Raw genomic sequence first — 17,626 nt, 5'->3', positions numbered from 1 at the left:
TGTCTCTATCAAAATAAACATTATGGGGCACCTGGATAGCTCTGTCAGTTAAGCATCCGATTCTTGATTTCAGCTCAGGTCATGATCTCATAGTTCGTGAGTTCAGGCCCTTCATTGGGCTCCGCCCTGGCAGTGCAGAGCTTCCTTGTGATTCTCTCTCTCTGCCCTGCTTGCTCTGTCTCTCTTTCAAAATAATAAACAAACATGCATTAAATAAATGAGTAAATCTCGCATCCTAAAAAAAAAATTCTTACATTTAAGCTTTTAAATTAAATATGGCAAAAGTCTCTTGCTAGGGCTGTTAATGTGCCTTTGACTAACATCTGAAATAGAAAAGGAAGAAGAGGGTTTAAAAGAATGATTCTGTTTGGAGTATGCTTTGTATGTGTATAGGTTTGTTCCTTCAATTAGTTTGTACACTTAAGGGCAGCAAACCTGATTTCTATTTCTTCTTATCTCTGAGTGCCCAATGCTATGCAGACTCTAAGTGTATTAAGTAGTAAAGTGGGGCAAGTTGAACTGTGGGCTGTAACTGGAAACAAGGGTTTCAGTGTTTTAGAACAGTTTTGCACCATTATCTTCATGTGTTAATAATGACAAAAAATTGGAAAAGAACAGTTAGAAGTTATATAATTGACCCGTGAACAGTGCGAGGGTTAGGGGTGCCCAACCCTCCTCCCAACGCAGTCGAATTGTTTACAACAAATCCTAAAGAAGACAAAATAAATGTACAGTACTGTACATTAATTAAAAACATCTGCGTGTAAGCAGACTCACACATTTCAAACGTGTTGCTCAAGGATCCCTTGAACAGCATTTTCTCTTCCTACTTCCTTTTAAATGTATTTTTTGCCATCAACTGTTTTATTCTTACTATTGAGCTTAGACTATGACTTGATGGGAAAAACCCTTTGAGTAGATTCTGGGCAGTTGTAATAATTACCCATCGCCATAATTTTTGTTGAAAGTAGTTGTCTTCTCTGTACTCCCTCAGGTGTCGCAGGTAGATACCATCTGTGAGTGTTTACTGGAACATGAGGAGCAGGTCTTAAAGGAAACATCCTTGGACTCTGTCGAATGGGCTGAAGTGGTGATCAATGTGAACAGTATCCTCAAGGTACAAACCACGATGAAGATTTCAGCAAATCAAAGACCAGAGTCTGGCTGGAAGAGAAAGTGGTTTCCATATTACAATATTCCATATTCCAATGCAGTGGTTTCTGTATTGCCAGGAATTTATAAGTGTTTAACATTTAATTCCAAAAATTTAGAAAAATACAGTCATTTTAGTAGTCAAACAATTTGAGTGTCTTATGCATATTAAAAGTCTCTATAATCTTGAGTTCTGGATTATAACAATAGCCTTTTTGGAGAAAGATACATATATCATGGCAAGTGTATTAATGTTATAACTAAATGTCTTAATTACTCAAGAGCTTATCATTTATATTATTGATTAAAATCTTCCATTTAATCTTAGCTAATGGTTTTTATAGCAGTGGTTTTCCTCCTTTGCTTACTATATTTTTCCAAAATTGAAGTTAAATTATGGAGTAAAACAAATTTCAAATGCAGAAAGAACCAAAAGAGTGATTCTTGCAGACTTGGACTGAGTATTTTTTGGTATTGATAGACTTTGATGTTCAAATTATCTTTAAAAATACTGGGATTCGTCACTTTCTGCATATGCCAGTGCATTTTTTTTTCCAGGACATGCTACAAGCTGCCTGTCATTATCGACAGAATAGAAACTCCTTGTATAGAAAAGAACCACTGGAACAAGAACCTGAGTATGTTCCTTGGACAGGTGAGATTGTAAGCACTGAGCTCAAATGTACTGATTTATTATTAGCAGTGATTCAAAATATATTTCTAATGACCTGTCATTTTTGGAAGCTGTATTTAATTCCATTAGTGTGGGTTTGTAAGTGAAATGAAAAATAAGTATCATCTTCAGAAAGTAATTCTTGTGAAAATTGCTTTATTCTTTAGGAATAACTTATAGATTTCTCTATAATTTATGTAACTGATATTTATCATGTGTCCGCCAGATATTTAAACATTCTTTGACTTTTTCAAAAGTAATCTATACCCTCAAGGGGGCTCAAACTCATGACCCCAAGATCAAGAGTCTCATGCTCTACTAACTAAGCCAGTCAGGTGCTCCATGTCTACTAGATTTTAGTGCATATAGTTATTCAAAGAAGGAGGTCCTGGCCTTAGAAGCATTGACTATATTTAATGTTGATAAGAAAGTAAGTAGAGTGGCACTAAAGGAATTTAGAAGGAAGAAGGATCTCGTTTATCTAGCTGTGTTGAGGAAGTCTCAGAGAAGATGGGATTTAAGTAGGACATAGAGAGCTTTCAGCTGAACCCCTGTTTGATATTTTTCCAGCAGCAGTGAGGTGATACAGATTTTAGGCAGTTGGTCTTTCCCGAGCCATTCTAGAGCCCTTACTTAGCATGTTACTTGGTGTGATTCTGTAGCAACGAGTGGTCCTGGCGGCATCCGAACAGTCATAGTGCGCCAGCACGGAGTTGTCCTGAAAGTGGTGTGTCCTCAGGCGGACAGCAGCCTCCGAAACATTCTCACAGAGCAGCTCGTAGCACTGATTGATTGCTTCCTGGATGGTTACGTTTCCCAGCTTAAGTCTCTGGACAAGTCTGGTGATCAAGAAAGATATAGCAGTCTGGAAATGGAATACCTACAGAAAAGATCAGAGCTCCTATCTCCACTTCGTAAGTGCATGATATTTAGCAAGGGCTGTGGGTCTTTGAATTTGCAGAATGGATGAAGGAGTCAAATCATTAATGCAGCATATTCAGTGCAATATCATTAATCCAGCTGTAACCAAGAATGTAAAGCAAAGCACGTACATACAGCTTTCTACGTTCATTCATTTCTTTAACCTCGTTTACATAACTTTCCAGGGACAAGTACCATAGACGGTGCTGAAGATGATTTGAAAATGAATAAATTAACAATAAATGGAGACTGTGCTCAGAGAGCTTATAATCTCAGACTTTACATGAACAAGTAGACTGCACAATAGAGCACGATGATAGCTGTTAGAGGATACAGATGGAATAGTATGGCTGTTTGGCAAAGGACATGTTTTCACAGCTAGGATTAGAAGTAGCTTGTTTTGCTAGTATACCAAAGAAGGGAATGGCATCATGGGTAGGCAGTGATGAAGCAAGGGATTAAATTTGCCTCTTTAATGAATTTATATGGATTATGAAACTAAGTGCCAGTAAGTGGAAAGGTTTCTATTCCATTATTTTTAGAATGTAATATGAATTAAAGGTAAAGTTTCAAGTAATATTTTTTATCACAATAAGTTTTTACTAACAGGATTTTTTTCCATCTGATCTCATTTCTACAGTCACATTAGGCCAGTACTCGTGGGCTGCTTCATTAGCAGAAAAGTACTGTGACTTTGATATCTTAGTGCAAATGTGTGAGCAGACTGACAACCAGACCAGACTCCAGCGCTATATGACCCAGTTTGCTGATCAGGTAACGAGTGTTGGGGACGTAGGAAATCAATCCTGTAGTAAGGTTTTACCATTTCAAATCTTTTTTTTTTTTTTAGCGTTTATTCTAGAGAGAGAACACGTATGGGGAGAGGGGCAGAGAGAGAAGGAGAGCAAGAACTCCAAGCAGGCTCCAAACTGTCAGTGCAGAGCCTGATGCAGTGCTTGAACTCACAAACTGTGAGATCATGACATGAGCTGGAACCAAGAGTCGTATGCTTAACCAACTCAGCCACTCAGGCACCCCCATTCCATATCTTACTTGGGTGTTTTGTTGGAAGATGATATAGAGTCATTTTGTAGTTAACTTAGATACTGATTTGTGCATTAATGTTTCTCTGTAAACTGGCAGATGATTCTAAATATTATTGAAAGGTTCTTTGACCTTTTTGAAGAATATGTTAAAGTTTTCATTTCTATTCTAATATTTCCAGTTATAATGAAAGGTGCTTAGGTATATGAATATTGAGAGAATTTTAAAAATTTGAAAAGATCTTGGGAGCACAAGATACTGCAGCTTTTAGAGAGCTCAGCTTTCTATACAGCAAAGATTTGTGCTCTCCTTTAACATCATGCTGCTGCTTTTTTTTTTTTTTAATGTTTATTTATTTTTGAGGGAGAGAGAGGCAGCATGAGCAGGGGAAGGGCAGAGAGAGAGAGAGAGAGAGAGGGACACACACACACAGAATCCGAAGCAGGCTCCAGGTTCTGAGCTGTCAGCACAGAGCCCGATGCAGGGCTCGAACTCACGAACCACGAGATCATGACCTGAGCCCAAGTTGGACACTAAACCGATTGAGCCACCCAGGAGGACCACATGCTTTTTATTTTCCAAAAAACTTTGCATTATGCACTCTCTAGGTGTATTTAAGCCAATCGATCGTCCTGTAAAAACTATTTCTTTCTTACTATAAAAGTGAACATAGTGTAAAATTCAGATAGTCCCTATAAGCCAGAAAGATTTTTAAAATCACTCGTAATTTCACTATCCAGAGAGGAATTTTAGCATTTGGTTTATATTATTCTAGTCTTTTCACGCTATATTATTCTGGACAAATATGTTTTGCCAAGTGCTAATCCTAAACATTTGTCCTGATACCATTAAATATTTCACAGCAGTGTTTTGATGGTATTGTGGTATTTCATGGCCCGGATGTAACTTGCCTTATTTGGTCAGGGCCGGATTGTTGGACACGGCTTATGTAGTATTTCACAGTAGCACTAAAGTAAATACTCTTGCGTCCATCATGATTTCTATTCTTTCTGTGGATTATAGTTCTTTGTTGACATTTTCCATCCATTTTTGCATTCTTTTATTTTCTTTAATATGTTTAGTTCTTTAAAAATCCTTCTGTAGTACCTCTAAAATCTGATCATCCTCAGGTTTGCTTCCCTTGGCCTGTTGCTTAGTCATATTTTTCTGCTAATTATGTCTTATAAATTTCTTATGGTATTTTGGATATTATGTGTAAAGGAGCCTTAAAAATGGAAATAAATGCTCTTTTTCTCTGAGAGGCAGGACAGTCAGTTCATCAAGAATAGAGATGGACCAAGGCTTGGTTGAGGCTTTTGTTACATTCATTTCATTTCTGGTTTCAGAGTCTGGTTTCAAAGTTCATGGAAGAATTTCCTTTAGTGGAAATAGCTCTTCCATACTGTGTGGCTGTAGGACATTTTAATCTTCCTTTTCAGCCTAGCCTTCCATGCTGCCCCAGCATTCAGCAAACATCAGGTGGGTAAAACTGGCTAGGCATTTAGGGCTTCTCTAGAATCCTGTTTATCAGTCCAGTGCACGTGGCCTTCCAGCACAGAATTCAACCCCTGTGGGTAGTGGGGGCGCTTGGGCGGCTCATTCAGTTAAGCATCCCACTTGGGCTCAGGTCATGATATCATAAGTTCGTGGGTTCAAGCCTTGCATCGGGTTCTATGCTGACAGCTCAGAGCCTGGAGCCTGCTTCCGATTCTGTGTCTCCCTCTCTCTCTGCCCCTCACCTACTCGTGCTCTGTCACTCTCTCTTTCTCTTTCTCAAAAAAAATGAGTAAGCATTAAAGTATTTGATCCATGGGAATATTTCATTCTGCACTATTGCATTGAACTTTCCTGTATGCTTTCTAAGATAGGACATGGGTCTATCGAGCACCTGATGTGATTAGTGTGATGGAGGAACTGAATTTCAACATTTTAATTAGGTTTAAATAGCTATACTTAGCTAAGGGCTATCAAACCATACCTTGCACATCTAGAGTTTACATGATCTTGAGCAAGTTCCCCTTTCTGAATCTGCATTCCTCATTTGTGAAACTAAGTTAAGGATTTTTTTTTTGTTGTTTTGTTTTGTTTTGTTTTGGATGATCCTACTCTATAGAAAAGAAGTGTTTAAACAGGATCTGTATTCTGGGAACTAAGATCTTTGAAAAACTATGAACATTGTATTATCAGAAATGTATTTTTTTAAAACTGTATTAATAAATATTATTGGATTCTTTGCTCTTTTATTTGTAGAATTTTTCAGATTTTCTCTTCCGTTGGTATCTGGAGAAAGGAAAGCGAGGCAAATTATTATCTCAGCCCATTTCTCAGCATGGAGAGTTGGCAAATTTTTTGCAAGCTCATGAACATCTCAGCTGGTTACATGAAATTAACAGCCAAGAATTAGAAAAGGTAAGAAGGATTGAGTTACATGGAGCGGATTTAGGTAGTTTTTTACTTAGTTTTTTTATTATTATTATTTTTTACTTGATAGAGAAAGAGCACAAGCAGGGAGAGGGGCAGAGAGTTCAGAGAGAGAGAGAAAATCCCAAACAGGCTCCATGTCAGCACAGAGCCCAATGTGGGACTTAATCCCATGACCCTGGGATCATGACCTGGGTCAAAATCAGAGGTCAGAAATTCAAATAACTGAGTCACCCAAGCACCCCTTTACTTAGTTTTAATCAGTTTAGTTTAAAGTGATTAAATGCTATCTAGAAATTATTTTAAACATATGTTTCCTGACATAATTTGAATAAAGTATTCTTGTTTATTTATGACGACATTGCCATTATTTTTAATGTCTCAATAAAAAAAGTAGCCTGTTGTGTTTTGACTATTAGAGTAAAATAAAGCACAAAAATCGTATTAACATGTAAATAACAGTTGACCTTTATTTGTATTGAGTAGTAAAATGTTTAAATTATGAATAAAAACAGTACACGAATTAATTTCAACATTTGTCCTTGACAGGTTGTTGAAGTGAATATATAATTGTTCCAGAGCAAATGTTTTATACATGTCCCTTCTCCCAATAATTAGTGTGGCTGGTTGATATTTTATTGTGTAATTACTCTTGATGTATAGTACCAATTAGTTTTTAGGTTTGCTAGTACTGACTTGATCTTTCATTGATATACATTAGGGGGGAACACAAGTTTAGGTTGTGCTTTAGCCTATATTTATTTCAACTTGAATTAGTACGCAGGGTCTTATCATTTTTCATATCTTGTTTGTTGTAGGCTCACGCAACACTTCTGGGTTTGGCAAACATGGAAACTCATTACTTTGCAAAGAAAAAAACCCTTCTTGGCTTGAGTAAATTGGCTGCATTGGCTTCAGACTTTTCAGAAGATATACTGCAAGAAAAAATTGAAGGTAAAAGAAAGAATTTGAGCGTGAAACGTGCTATCTATGAACTCTTAAAATGCATTCCTTTTCCTGTTCAATGATACTTGACACAGGACCCATCTCTCCTTTAAGAAGAATGCGTTCTGTTCACTGTCTTTAGACAATTACTTAATTACGTATTTGGGATTCTATTTTTTAGAGAAAGTTTATAGGTTAAATAAGAATCGTAAAGAATAAAATTAAATGGTTTGACCAGTGCTCTGATTACACCCTTAGTGACTCATACTCTAAGAACAAGAACTGCAAAGAAACCTTTACTCACTGGGTTTGTTGTAGATCGTGGTAATTGTGAAGCTACTTGGTTGGAGAATTCAGAGCTTTTTGGTGTCATAATTGTGAAACTTTTGTTATATTGTCTGTTAAGAAAATGGTTGGGTATGTTGTTATTTTTGAGAACCAAGGGGAAGAAGCAGATGCAAATCAGGAGGATGAGGAAGGGCCCTGTACTGCACTTGAATCGGAGATCTCAGATGGAATCATGATTGTTTAAAGCATTTCTTGGGGCGCCTGGGTGGCTCAGTCGGTTAAGCATCCAACTTCGGCTCAGGTCGCGATCTCACGCACGGTTCGTGGGTTCGAGCCTCTCGTTGGATTCTGTGCCGGCAGCTCAGAGCCTGGAGCCTGCTTCAGATTCCGTGTCTCCCTCTTCCCCTGCCCCTCCCCTGCTCATGCGCTGTCTCTCTGTGTCTCAAAAATAAATCAACTATAATAACCACTATTTCTCAGTAAAAGGAGATGAGGGTCATTGAGGGAATGATCCTGGGGAGTCTCGTTGGGCCAGAAAACAAGCTCAATGTAAAGACGCCAAACAACACAACAGCCACCACTGGCCAAGTTGGGATAATCTGAACACCAAAAAGAATGATAGTAAAGCATTCTGTTTCACATTTTAACAACTGCCTTGTTCTCCAGGCAGTAGGGTGTGTTTTCATAGCTCCTCCCTTTTCTCCTAACTCTGTGTAGTTACCGTGACTGTTTATATGACTTGGATCAAATTGTGAATATGTTTTAACATAATTAGGAATCAAGGGCAAGCAGAATTAATAACATTTTAAGATCATCAAATAGTGACGAGATTACCTTTAGAGATGCTCCTTTTTTTTTTTTTTAATTCAGATGTGTTTTATGACAGAGCAGAAGTTTACTCCCCTCGCTGCCTCTCATTTTGAATTCCAGAAATGGCTGAGCAGGAGCGCTTTCTGCTACACCAGGAGACCCTGCCTGAGCAGCTGCTGGCGGAGAAAGAGCTGAGTCTGAGTGCAATGCCGGTGTTGACTGCCCCGCAGCTCATCAGTGTACGTCTTTGCCAGTCCTTAGTCTCAGAACAGCACTAGTGTTTCGAGTCTGATGGTACAGTTCCTAAGAGTAGTCCTCTTTCCATTTCTGTTTTTCCGATAACTTTCCCCGTCCTCTAAAATAAGATGTTGGAAGCTGCTTACGAACAGGATGTCAGTTGGTAGAAAGTAGCGGATCAGCCTCTGCCTCCCCATAGAGCTCCAGCTGTTCTAGAGATTCTTATCCAGGTGTCCAGAAGAAAGTACTTGGATTTCTCCTGGAAATCCAAGCATAGGACGTATACGGACCAGGAGCCACAATTCAGGCTCTTCCATAAGAACCATAGTGTAAGGAACTGGATTTACACGGCCTGTGAGTGCTGTCCTCCCCTTTTGTATGGAACACGACACATTCCTGATGGCAGGGCTCGATCAGGGGCTGCAGCCGTGGTGAAACAGTCTCGCTGTTACGCAGTATCCTTTAGCCTTAACTCTGCTTCTCTCTTTGCTGCTCTGTTCAAGAGAGCGTCTCAATACCAGAGTGATGTAGGATCCCTGAATTTGCTCTAATTCTATTAACAAGACAATTTAAAAACTTCAGTATTTTAGTCATTATTGGTAACAGATTTCCTGTCATTGAGCCCACAACACCCTCTCCTTACATAACATATTGCAAAGAATATGCTCAAAAGAATACTGAAGTATGTATCCTATCTTGAAACTAATATGAATTTACTGACATTTTTAAAGTATATATACCAAATTATACATATTAAGTACTATTGAGCGTAGGCGTGTTTTAGAAGACAGTATAATGTGAGGGTAGATGGAGTGTGACTTCCAAATGTGGTAGTCTCCTTAGCATAAAATAAACATACCTGTGACTTACTTGAAAGACTTAATGACTTATTTATAATCTCCATAAATTTCTCTAGTCTTGGTTATATGATTACTTAAAATAATCCTCAGTCTTATTTAAACTTGCCATAGCTGTATATCTGTGAAGAAAACAGAAGAGCTAATGAATATGATTTCAAGAAAGCTTTGGACCTCCTGGAATATATTGATGAGGTAAGTAAAATCACTTGAGATGATCACAGGCAAGTATCACAATTTATATATTTGGTTTTCTGTAGAACTGAATACATATTAAAAGAAAAGATAACCTCTCTTAGCCAATCATGACAATGTGTTAATTAAAAAAGACTCTTGGGGTTCCTAGGTGGCTCATTCTGTTAATTGACGACTTCAGCTCAGGTTGTGATCTCACAGTTCATAAGTTCAAGCCCCACATCAGGGTCTGTGCTGACAGCTCAGAGCCTAGAGCCTGCTTTGGATTCTGTGTCTCCCTCTTTCTCTGCCCCACCCCAATTTGTTCTTTGTCTCTCTCAAAAATAAATAAACATTTTTTTAAAAATTGAAAAAAGACTCTGGTTCAGCTATTCCTGACTCCCAATGTGTAGCTCTTTAGAAAAGTTGTCAGGAGATTCCCTTTCCTGGTATTTCTCACAAGTTCCCTGATGTCTTTTTCTGTGCATGAAAAAGAAAACACTGCTTTTCAGAGTCCTGAGGTATTTTTGTCTTTATTAAGACATTATTAATTCTCTAGTCTGATATGTTGCTTTACCAATTTATTTTTCATAGTATTCACATCATGTTCATCCTAAGAGGAGTTGTTTCTCAGCCTTCTTTTGGGGTAAAAAAGAAAAATGTTTATAATGACAATTCTGTAGGATAAGAAATTGGCCTTGCAATTAAAAGTAGTTTGGTAGACTTAAAAAATGTAATGGATTGGTTTTTATGTTACCTTGTTTAAAATCTTAACCCTTTCAAGGTTCCTGATAACATCAGATTATCACAGAATAATCAGAAACTAATTCACATAAAGTTATTAATTGGCTTACTCTTCTGAGTATTAATGTCTTCAAGGAAATTTTTTTAAATTATGAATTAAAGTAAAGCAATATTTAGGTAGAATTAGAAGTTATGTAAGCAAGCATGTATTTTTTAAAATCAGGACTTAATGAGAATATTTTTGTTTTGCTATAAAGGAAGAAGATGTAAATATAAATGATCTAAAACTGGAAATTCTTTGCAAAGCTCTTCAGAGAGATAAGTAAGTTCCCATAGCATGAATCTAAGATATGGTTTTAGGAAAGGACTTTTTAGGAAGATTATGATACATCAAATGGTCTTGTAGCCTAATTGTATTATAACATATACTATGAAAATTGTAATGGTTCCATTAGTAATCTAAATTTTTCATTCAATAATTAAGGAAGAGTTTAAGGACTTAGGACCACTGGTATAATACATCTCTACTTTTGATTTTAAAATTTAGACTGTCAGTTTGCACATAAGTGCATATGTTCCTGAGTTTTATAGAAGTTGGGCCAATTCTGCCAAAGAAGAAGCTGCATTTGTTTTAAATAAAAAGTTTATTAGAGTATTAGGACTCTCTTGTAAGTTATTGAGACCTCTCTTTCACAATTATCTCCTTCCTGAGAAGGCAGATTTCTACTGGTGGCAAAGAAAGGCAGTGGCCATGAAAGACAGAATCAATCAGGAATTACTTCTGAGAGAAGAATTTTAAAGCGAATGTGACTTGAGTGCTAACACCCTTCCCTACTCACAATTTTCCTTTTTATATGGTGCTGAGAAGTTGTAGCAAAACTATTTTTACTAAAGCATTTCTTCTCTGATCACTCCCAAATAGTTCACATTCTTCTCTTTGGTCTGGGAGGTCACATTCTGAAGCATCTAGCTCTGCCCGCTTGATTCTTCTTTCTAATATTAAAGAAAGTATGCTGTCATTGGACTGGAATTCCTTGTCAGGGCTTCATGTTTAAAAACTTTTAAGTATTGTAGGATATATCCATTGATGACTACAGAGCACTGGTTCTGTGTGTGTGTATTTCAGCAGTAGATAATCTCATCTAGATAAACCTTACATTGTATTAGACACCTGTTACCATTTTACTTTTATGAAAAGCAGAATATGTCATACTGTAACTATTACTTATGCCCCGAAGATCATGGAGTCCTTACTAGATTTGTTACATATTTATATAGAGGTTTTTTGGGAAAAGATACCTCAGTACTTGTTTTTGACCTCAAGTACATATGGTTATGTTGGGCAAATAGCTACCTAAGTGTAGCATCTTGTATCTAATACAAAGATTCTAAGTGTATTCAATATTTAAAGCTCCTTTATCTAAATAATTTGAAATGATATCACAAAAACTCAAGAATCCCCATGTGACTCCCCACCCCCGTCCCCAGCACAACCATTAGAACAAAACTACAGTAGCAAACAGAAGTCCTTTATTTCAGATTCATTATTCATGATTCCTTATTCATGATTTGATTTTCTTCTCATTGCAATTGTTTTCTAGCTGGTCCAGTTCAGATGGTAAGGATGATCCAATTGAAGTATCTAAAGGCAGTATATTTGTGAAAATCTTACAGAAACTTTTAAAAGATGGTAAGTAGTTTGTTAACATTGGAAATTATGGTATCACCCCTCAGTTTTAGAAATCTGAGAATAATGAGGATATGCCAAGGTGTCGATGCCAGGGCAATTTCAGATTAAACAGTATCATACTCAGAATTAGATTTGTTTAAAATGAAGGAAGAGTTGGGGCACCTGGGTGGCTTAGTCAGTTAAGTGTCTGACTTCAGCTCAGGTCATGATCTCACAGCTTGTGAGTTTGAGCCCCGCATCGGGCTCTGTGCTGACTGCTTCAGATTCTGTGTCTCCCCCTCTCTCTGCCCCTCCCCTGCTTCCACTCTGTCTCTCAAAAATACGGAAACATTAAAACGAAGGAAGGTTTTTTTTTTTCTTTCCTTGTCAATTGGGGGAGCATGTGTCAAGGTGAAGTCTCCATCCACATGGATCCTAGGGGACTTCAGTGAGCTGTCTCCATGCTGATTGGACAAGGAATAGACTTAAATGTTGGCTGTGACACCAAAAATGTATATGATAAATGAGATATAACTTTTTGTTTTATAACTGAACATACTATGGTTAAGAAGAAATTACAAATGCTTTTACAAATCCATTTTGGATGTTAACACTCTAAAATTCATTTTAGGAACAAAGTAAAAAGAAACAAGGCAGTATGTTTTGCACATGTTTCGTGTCTAAAGCATTGAGCACAAAATTCCACTTGCTGATTGAAGCTTTTCTATGGACAAAATGTTCTTCTCAGGGAGGTATATGAATTAGAGGATAGAGTTGACCCTTGAACAGTGTGTGGATGAGGAGCACTGGTCCCCAGCACAGTTGAAAATCTAAAATGACATTTGACTCCCTAAAAACTACTGATGGTCTGCTACTGACCAGAGCCTCACCAATAACACAGTCAATTAACACATTTTACATATTGTTATGAATTCTTACCATAAAGTAAGCCAAGAAATGAAAAAAATGTTCTTAAAATCATAAGAGAAAATACATTCACAGTACTGAGCAATTTTGCCTATTTTATATATATGTGGCTCGTATGATAGAATTATATCAAAATGTATGATACTAAGTTCAGGCAGTGTGCAAAATAGGCTAACTTAGCGTTTACCAGTTTTTTCAGATATAAGGACATTCCCTTTTATATCAAATGGAAAAAATACACAGTGATAAAAAGTTGTAAATTCAGCAGTCCTTCTAAATGGATGAGACTTCATACTGAAATTTACACATATTTGAAAGTTTTCTATACAATTATATGCAAGATACAGTATTTAATCTACACAAAACATGCCGAATGCTGTCCCTGATACACAGTAGTCACTCAACAGAGTGACTGCTTTGAATGCCTAGAAGTATTTTGCAGTTTCATAGAATCTGTAGCCCCCACTCCTCTGTAATGGACTGTATTCTGCAGGCCTCTATTTTAATTTTTTTTAAATGTTTATTTATTTTTGAGAGACAGAGCATGAGCCAGGGAGGGGCAGAGAGAGAGAGAGGGAGACACAGAATCTGAAGCAGGCTGCAGGCTCTGAGCTGTCAGCGCAGAGCTTGACACAGAGGTTGAACCCACAGACCTTGAGATCATGACCAAGCTGAAGTTGGACATTTAACTGACTGAGCCACCCAGGGTCCCTTACAGTCTTCTCTTTTAAAACATCATGGCTTAACCAAGTGAAATGAAAAAGGACCCTTAGAACAGTTCTGTGGACACACTAACCAATATTCTGAGAAGTAAACTCTCTGTGTTTCAGAAGCTTTTGTTTTATAGCCCATCTGTATTGGTCTCCTAAGCATTAGTTTTCAGATTTTTAGTCTCCTTTTATAAATGATCCAATGAAAATGTAATTCTATGACTAGATTACTTGGAGCTTGCTCAGAAGTGATTTGAACTTCTGTTCATGCAAAGGGAATACCTGCTTTCTCCACACTGACAGATTTTTTAGATTTTTTTTTAAATAGTTTATTGTCAAGCTGGTTTCCATATAACACCCAGTGCTCATCCCAACAAGTGCCCTCCCCCGTGCCCATCACCCCCCTTCCCCTCTCCCCACACCCCCATCAGCCCTCAGTTCTCAGCATTCAAGAGTCTCTCATGGTTTGCCTCCCTCCCTCTCCCCACTATTTCCCCCCTCTTCTCCCTCATGGTCCTCCGTTAGCTTCCTCCTAATCCACCTATATGTGCAAACATATGGTATCTGTCCTTCTCTGCCTGACTTCTTTCGCTCAGCATATCACCCTCTAGTTCATCCATGTTGCTGCAAATGGCCAGATTTCATTCTTTCTCGTTGCCATCCACATTGACAGATTTAATAGTGCATTCATTTTCAAAGATGAGCAAATAATACAAAGGTTAATTAAGCCTTTTCATTGTCACAAAATAAATGAAAACTAAAAATGAAATAAGGAATCTACCAACAGAACCTATTTTTTTGCTTGAAAGTATTTGGAATACTTGAAATTCCAAAAGAGCTAAAATGCACCAAAAGACTTTCTCTTCTCTATATTTGGAAATGAAGAAATGATACGGTAGATTTTTCTGTATGGTTGGAGAGTTGAGTCTAATAGATTATTAGAACCATTTGGGCCCAAATCCAATGCTCTCCATGAAATGTGTTCTTATAAAAGTGCCAGAGAATTGAATTGTGGCTAAATAAGTGTTTGGTGCTCTTTAAAGGTGACTTTGCTATATTTGTTATTCTTAGATTATAAATCATAGCTGGACAACAGGAAGGTAAAGTTGTGATTTTACAGAAAGAATTATTAAATTGTGACCAAAGGACAAAACAAGTAGAAACTATTATATAAATACACATAAGTATATAATATATATAAATATATAACGTATACAAACATACACTTACAAATTAAAAGTATATACATTATAACGAGAGCTAAAGACATTTATTTTTGGAACCTTTTTAATAATATAGTTATTATATACAATGGTAAATATTTTTAAGGATGGATCCTGAAGGTAGAGAGATATAGATAGCCTCCTATTTCATAAGCTCTGACAGCCGACAATTACTTCAGCCTGTGGAATGTATTCATCCTACAGATATATTTAACTTACCCATACAGAGCTCTTCAGTTTGTTTTTATATATTATTGAAGTACATTATACACACAAAATAAAATGCACGTATCATTATATATGCAGTTTAAATGTTTTTCTAGAGACCAGCAGAAGCTGGTCTTATAGTTGAGAAGCTTATCAAAGTCTTATTTTTGTATTTCTCTTAAGAATCAAAATGTTTGCCTAAACTGAACTGAAATATTTATCTGGCAACAGTCAACTGATCTGGTGAGCAGTGCCCCCTCTGGGTGAGGCATTGGCTCTAAGTTTACCCAGATCCCCAAGGCTGCCTTCCTCACCTGCCAGAGGCTTGACCCCCGCTGTAAAGAAAAAAAATCCCTCAGATATTAGTACTGAAGAGAGGGCATGTGCTGTAAACAGAGAAGCCAAATAAGATGTTAACATCTTTTTAATAGAATTGATCTTTTAGAAATTAATGTATTTGTACCAGTTTAATACTGATTTACAGGTAAGTCTTTATTGAAAGTATTTAATTGTAATAAATGATATATAAATATTTTGGATTTAGCCTCATAACATTTATTAATCCAGATTTATATTACAATTAAGTACAAAAAATGGTGCAAGGCACTTTGAGGTTCTTTGATTTTGAGACCCTTATGCTAATGTAACATGATAAAATATTGTCTTATATGAAAATGTTTTTCCAGTTTTCTTTATCAAGCAAGAAAACTGTACATACCTATTTGTAATGACGCAGATCTTGATTTCAGCAGTTCTGTCCCATCAGTGCTCATTGGCTTTCTGGCTTTACAGAGGACTGACTTAGGAAGAAAGGGTTCTTCACCTATCTCATTTTTACCTATAATATATTTTGAGACACTGTAGCTAGCTTTCATGACACTATTTTTACTAAATTATTTCTCTATATATAATTAGGTATATATTTAATATACATATAATTGTTGAAATATTTGAATATGTAATTATAAGATATTTAAAATACCTAAATATATAATTGTTGGAATATATAATCGTTTGAAATATTTGCTTTTAGGTGATGATTAGTTAAAAACTTCCACATTAAAAAAGTGACTTAAGCTGTAGAGAAAAATGAAAATATTTCAGGTCTTATTATTAAAGACTTTAATTAGACTGGCTGTTTTGACCACTAGAGGGAAAAAACACTCAAGCAACCTCTTCTAAGTAAAGAATGTCATGTTGTTAGAGCTGCAAATATGTTTGACAGTGGAAGGAATTTAGGACAGAGCATTTCCCAATAGTGCAGCGACATTATATTTTAAATAGAAGCACAGATGTTGTTATCATCAATCATCTTAATTCATTTGAGAGTTTCATTAAAATAAAAAAAGGACTTTCTGTGTTTGTGATTATAGGCATTCAGCTCAGTGAATACCTACCAGAGGTGAAGGACCTCCTACAGGCAGACCAGCTTGGGAGCCTGAAGTCTAATCCTTACTTTGAGTTTGTTTTGAAAGCAAACTATGAGTATTATGTCCGCGGGCAAGTGTAACTTCTGAAAATGGTCACTGTTGCTAAAAATGTATACAGGCGCATCCTTACGAAAATCTTAGGCCTTCCACGTCTGAAAGTTTGTACAGTTTTATAATGTGTTACTGAATTTTTTGTACTTTATTTGGAAACTGCCACAAAACAGCCATATGACTGTAGTTTTGTTTTTTAGTTACAAGATCTTTTCTCTCCTCCTTTTTCCATCTGTTTATCACTTGTTATTTCCATGCTGGCTACCCTTTCGTTCTCCTCCCATTCCATCATGATTTCTGGAGTTGCTGTTCTCATTCTGACTACTTGTGTGCACAGAGCACTTCAAGGCCTCAGTTTCTGTAACTCTGAACATGACAAGATTGCACTGACTGCCTCTGGAATTGCTGTCACTCTGGAGAACGTGCACTGAGTTCAATTGGGAGTATTTGGTGCCTGTGTTGGTCAGGGCTGGTGAGAAATGTCTAGTAAGATAGATGTCAGATTTGGTGACTTGCTGTAGGGCTAAAAGACAAAACAAGTGGGCATAATTCATATGAGCTTGAGAACTGATTTGTTTATTGGGAAAAGATTAAATATTTTTATGTAAATTAGAGTATTAGTGAGAGTAGTGAAAAACACTTTAAGTGGTAACCTGCCTGTAAGTTAGCATATAATAAGTTTATAGTATTGAGGTTAGTTATGCCCTTTCAGCATGGGGATTCACGGTATGTTTTCAGGGTGATTTACAGTGACTTCTTGCTTTGCCACAGACTGGCTAACGTAAAGCGTGTGTTATGCTACAAGTAATAATAGGTTTTCTTAATATGGCATCTGGTTTGCCGAAAAGTAGTGGTTCCCAAGGCTTCATTGTTCTCAGTAGTGTCATTACTCAGTTTTTATCAGCTTTAAATAAAGACTAGAGATTGGACAGGGAGTTGCTGGCATATTCAGATTTTGGCCCAGTAGAATGCTCACTAAACAACTTGCTCCAACAGCTGAAAAGGTCAGAAGTTAAATATGGTGAAGAGTCCGGTGCCTGGTTTCACCAGCCACTGCCTTTGTGCCTTCTTCCCTCTAGGCTTCAAATCCAGCCTCTGACCGTGTTGGCAAGAACAGGTTAAGGGAGCTCATTACATTCATAA

The 17,626-nt window shown here is 37.0% G+C and overlaps 1 protein-coding gene across 1 annotated transcript in view; it reads left to right on the top strand.

The window, feature by feature from the left end:
* The window catches only part of NUP133 (nucleoporin 133), a 53,917-nt gene extending 37,190 nt beyond the window's left edge, over positions 1-16,727 (top strand). The window contains exons 16-26 of the mRNA XM_039241246.1: positions 995-1,117; positions 1,711-1,807; positions 2,488-2,739; positions 3,387-3,520; positions 6,041-6,199; positions 7,030-7,165; positions 8,375-8,493; positions 9,463-9,543; positions 10,524-10,588; positions 11,868-11,956; positions 16,376-16,727. Coding sequence (XP_039097177.1) covers positions 995-1,117; positions 1,711-1,807; positions 2,488-2,739; positions 3,387-3,520; positions 6,041-6,199; positions 7,030-7,165; positions 8,375-8,493; positions 9,463-9,543; positions 10,524-10,588; positions 11,868-11,956; positions 16,376-16,512 — 1,392 coding nt within the window. The 3' untranslated portion in view covers positions 16,513-16,727. The remainder of the gene's footprint in view (positions 1-994; positions 1,118-1,710; positions 1,808-2,487; positions 2,740-3,386; positions 3,521-6,040; positions 6,200-7,029; positions 7,166-8,374; positions 8,494-9,462; positions 9,544-10,523; positions 10,589-11,867; positions 11,957-16,375) is intronic.
* Positions 16,728-17,626: the final 899 nt, after the last annotated feature.

Source organism: Hyaena hyaena, unplaced genomic scaffold (assembly GCF_003009895.1).
Source record: "Hyaena hyaena isolate Hyena2069 unplaced genomic scaffold, ASM300989v1 scaffold_193, whole genome shotgun sequence".
NCBI lineage: Eukaryota > Metazoa > Chordata > Mammalia > Carnivora > Hyaenidae > Hyaena > Hyaena hyaena.
The sequence above is the reverse complement of the archived record's forward strand: the minus strand, read 5'-3'. Positions and strand labels throughout refer to the sequence as shown.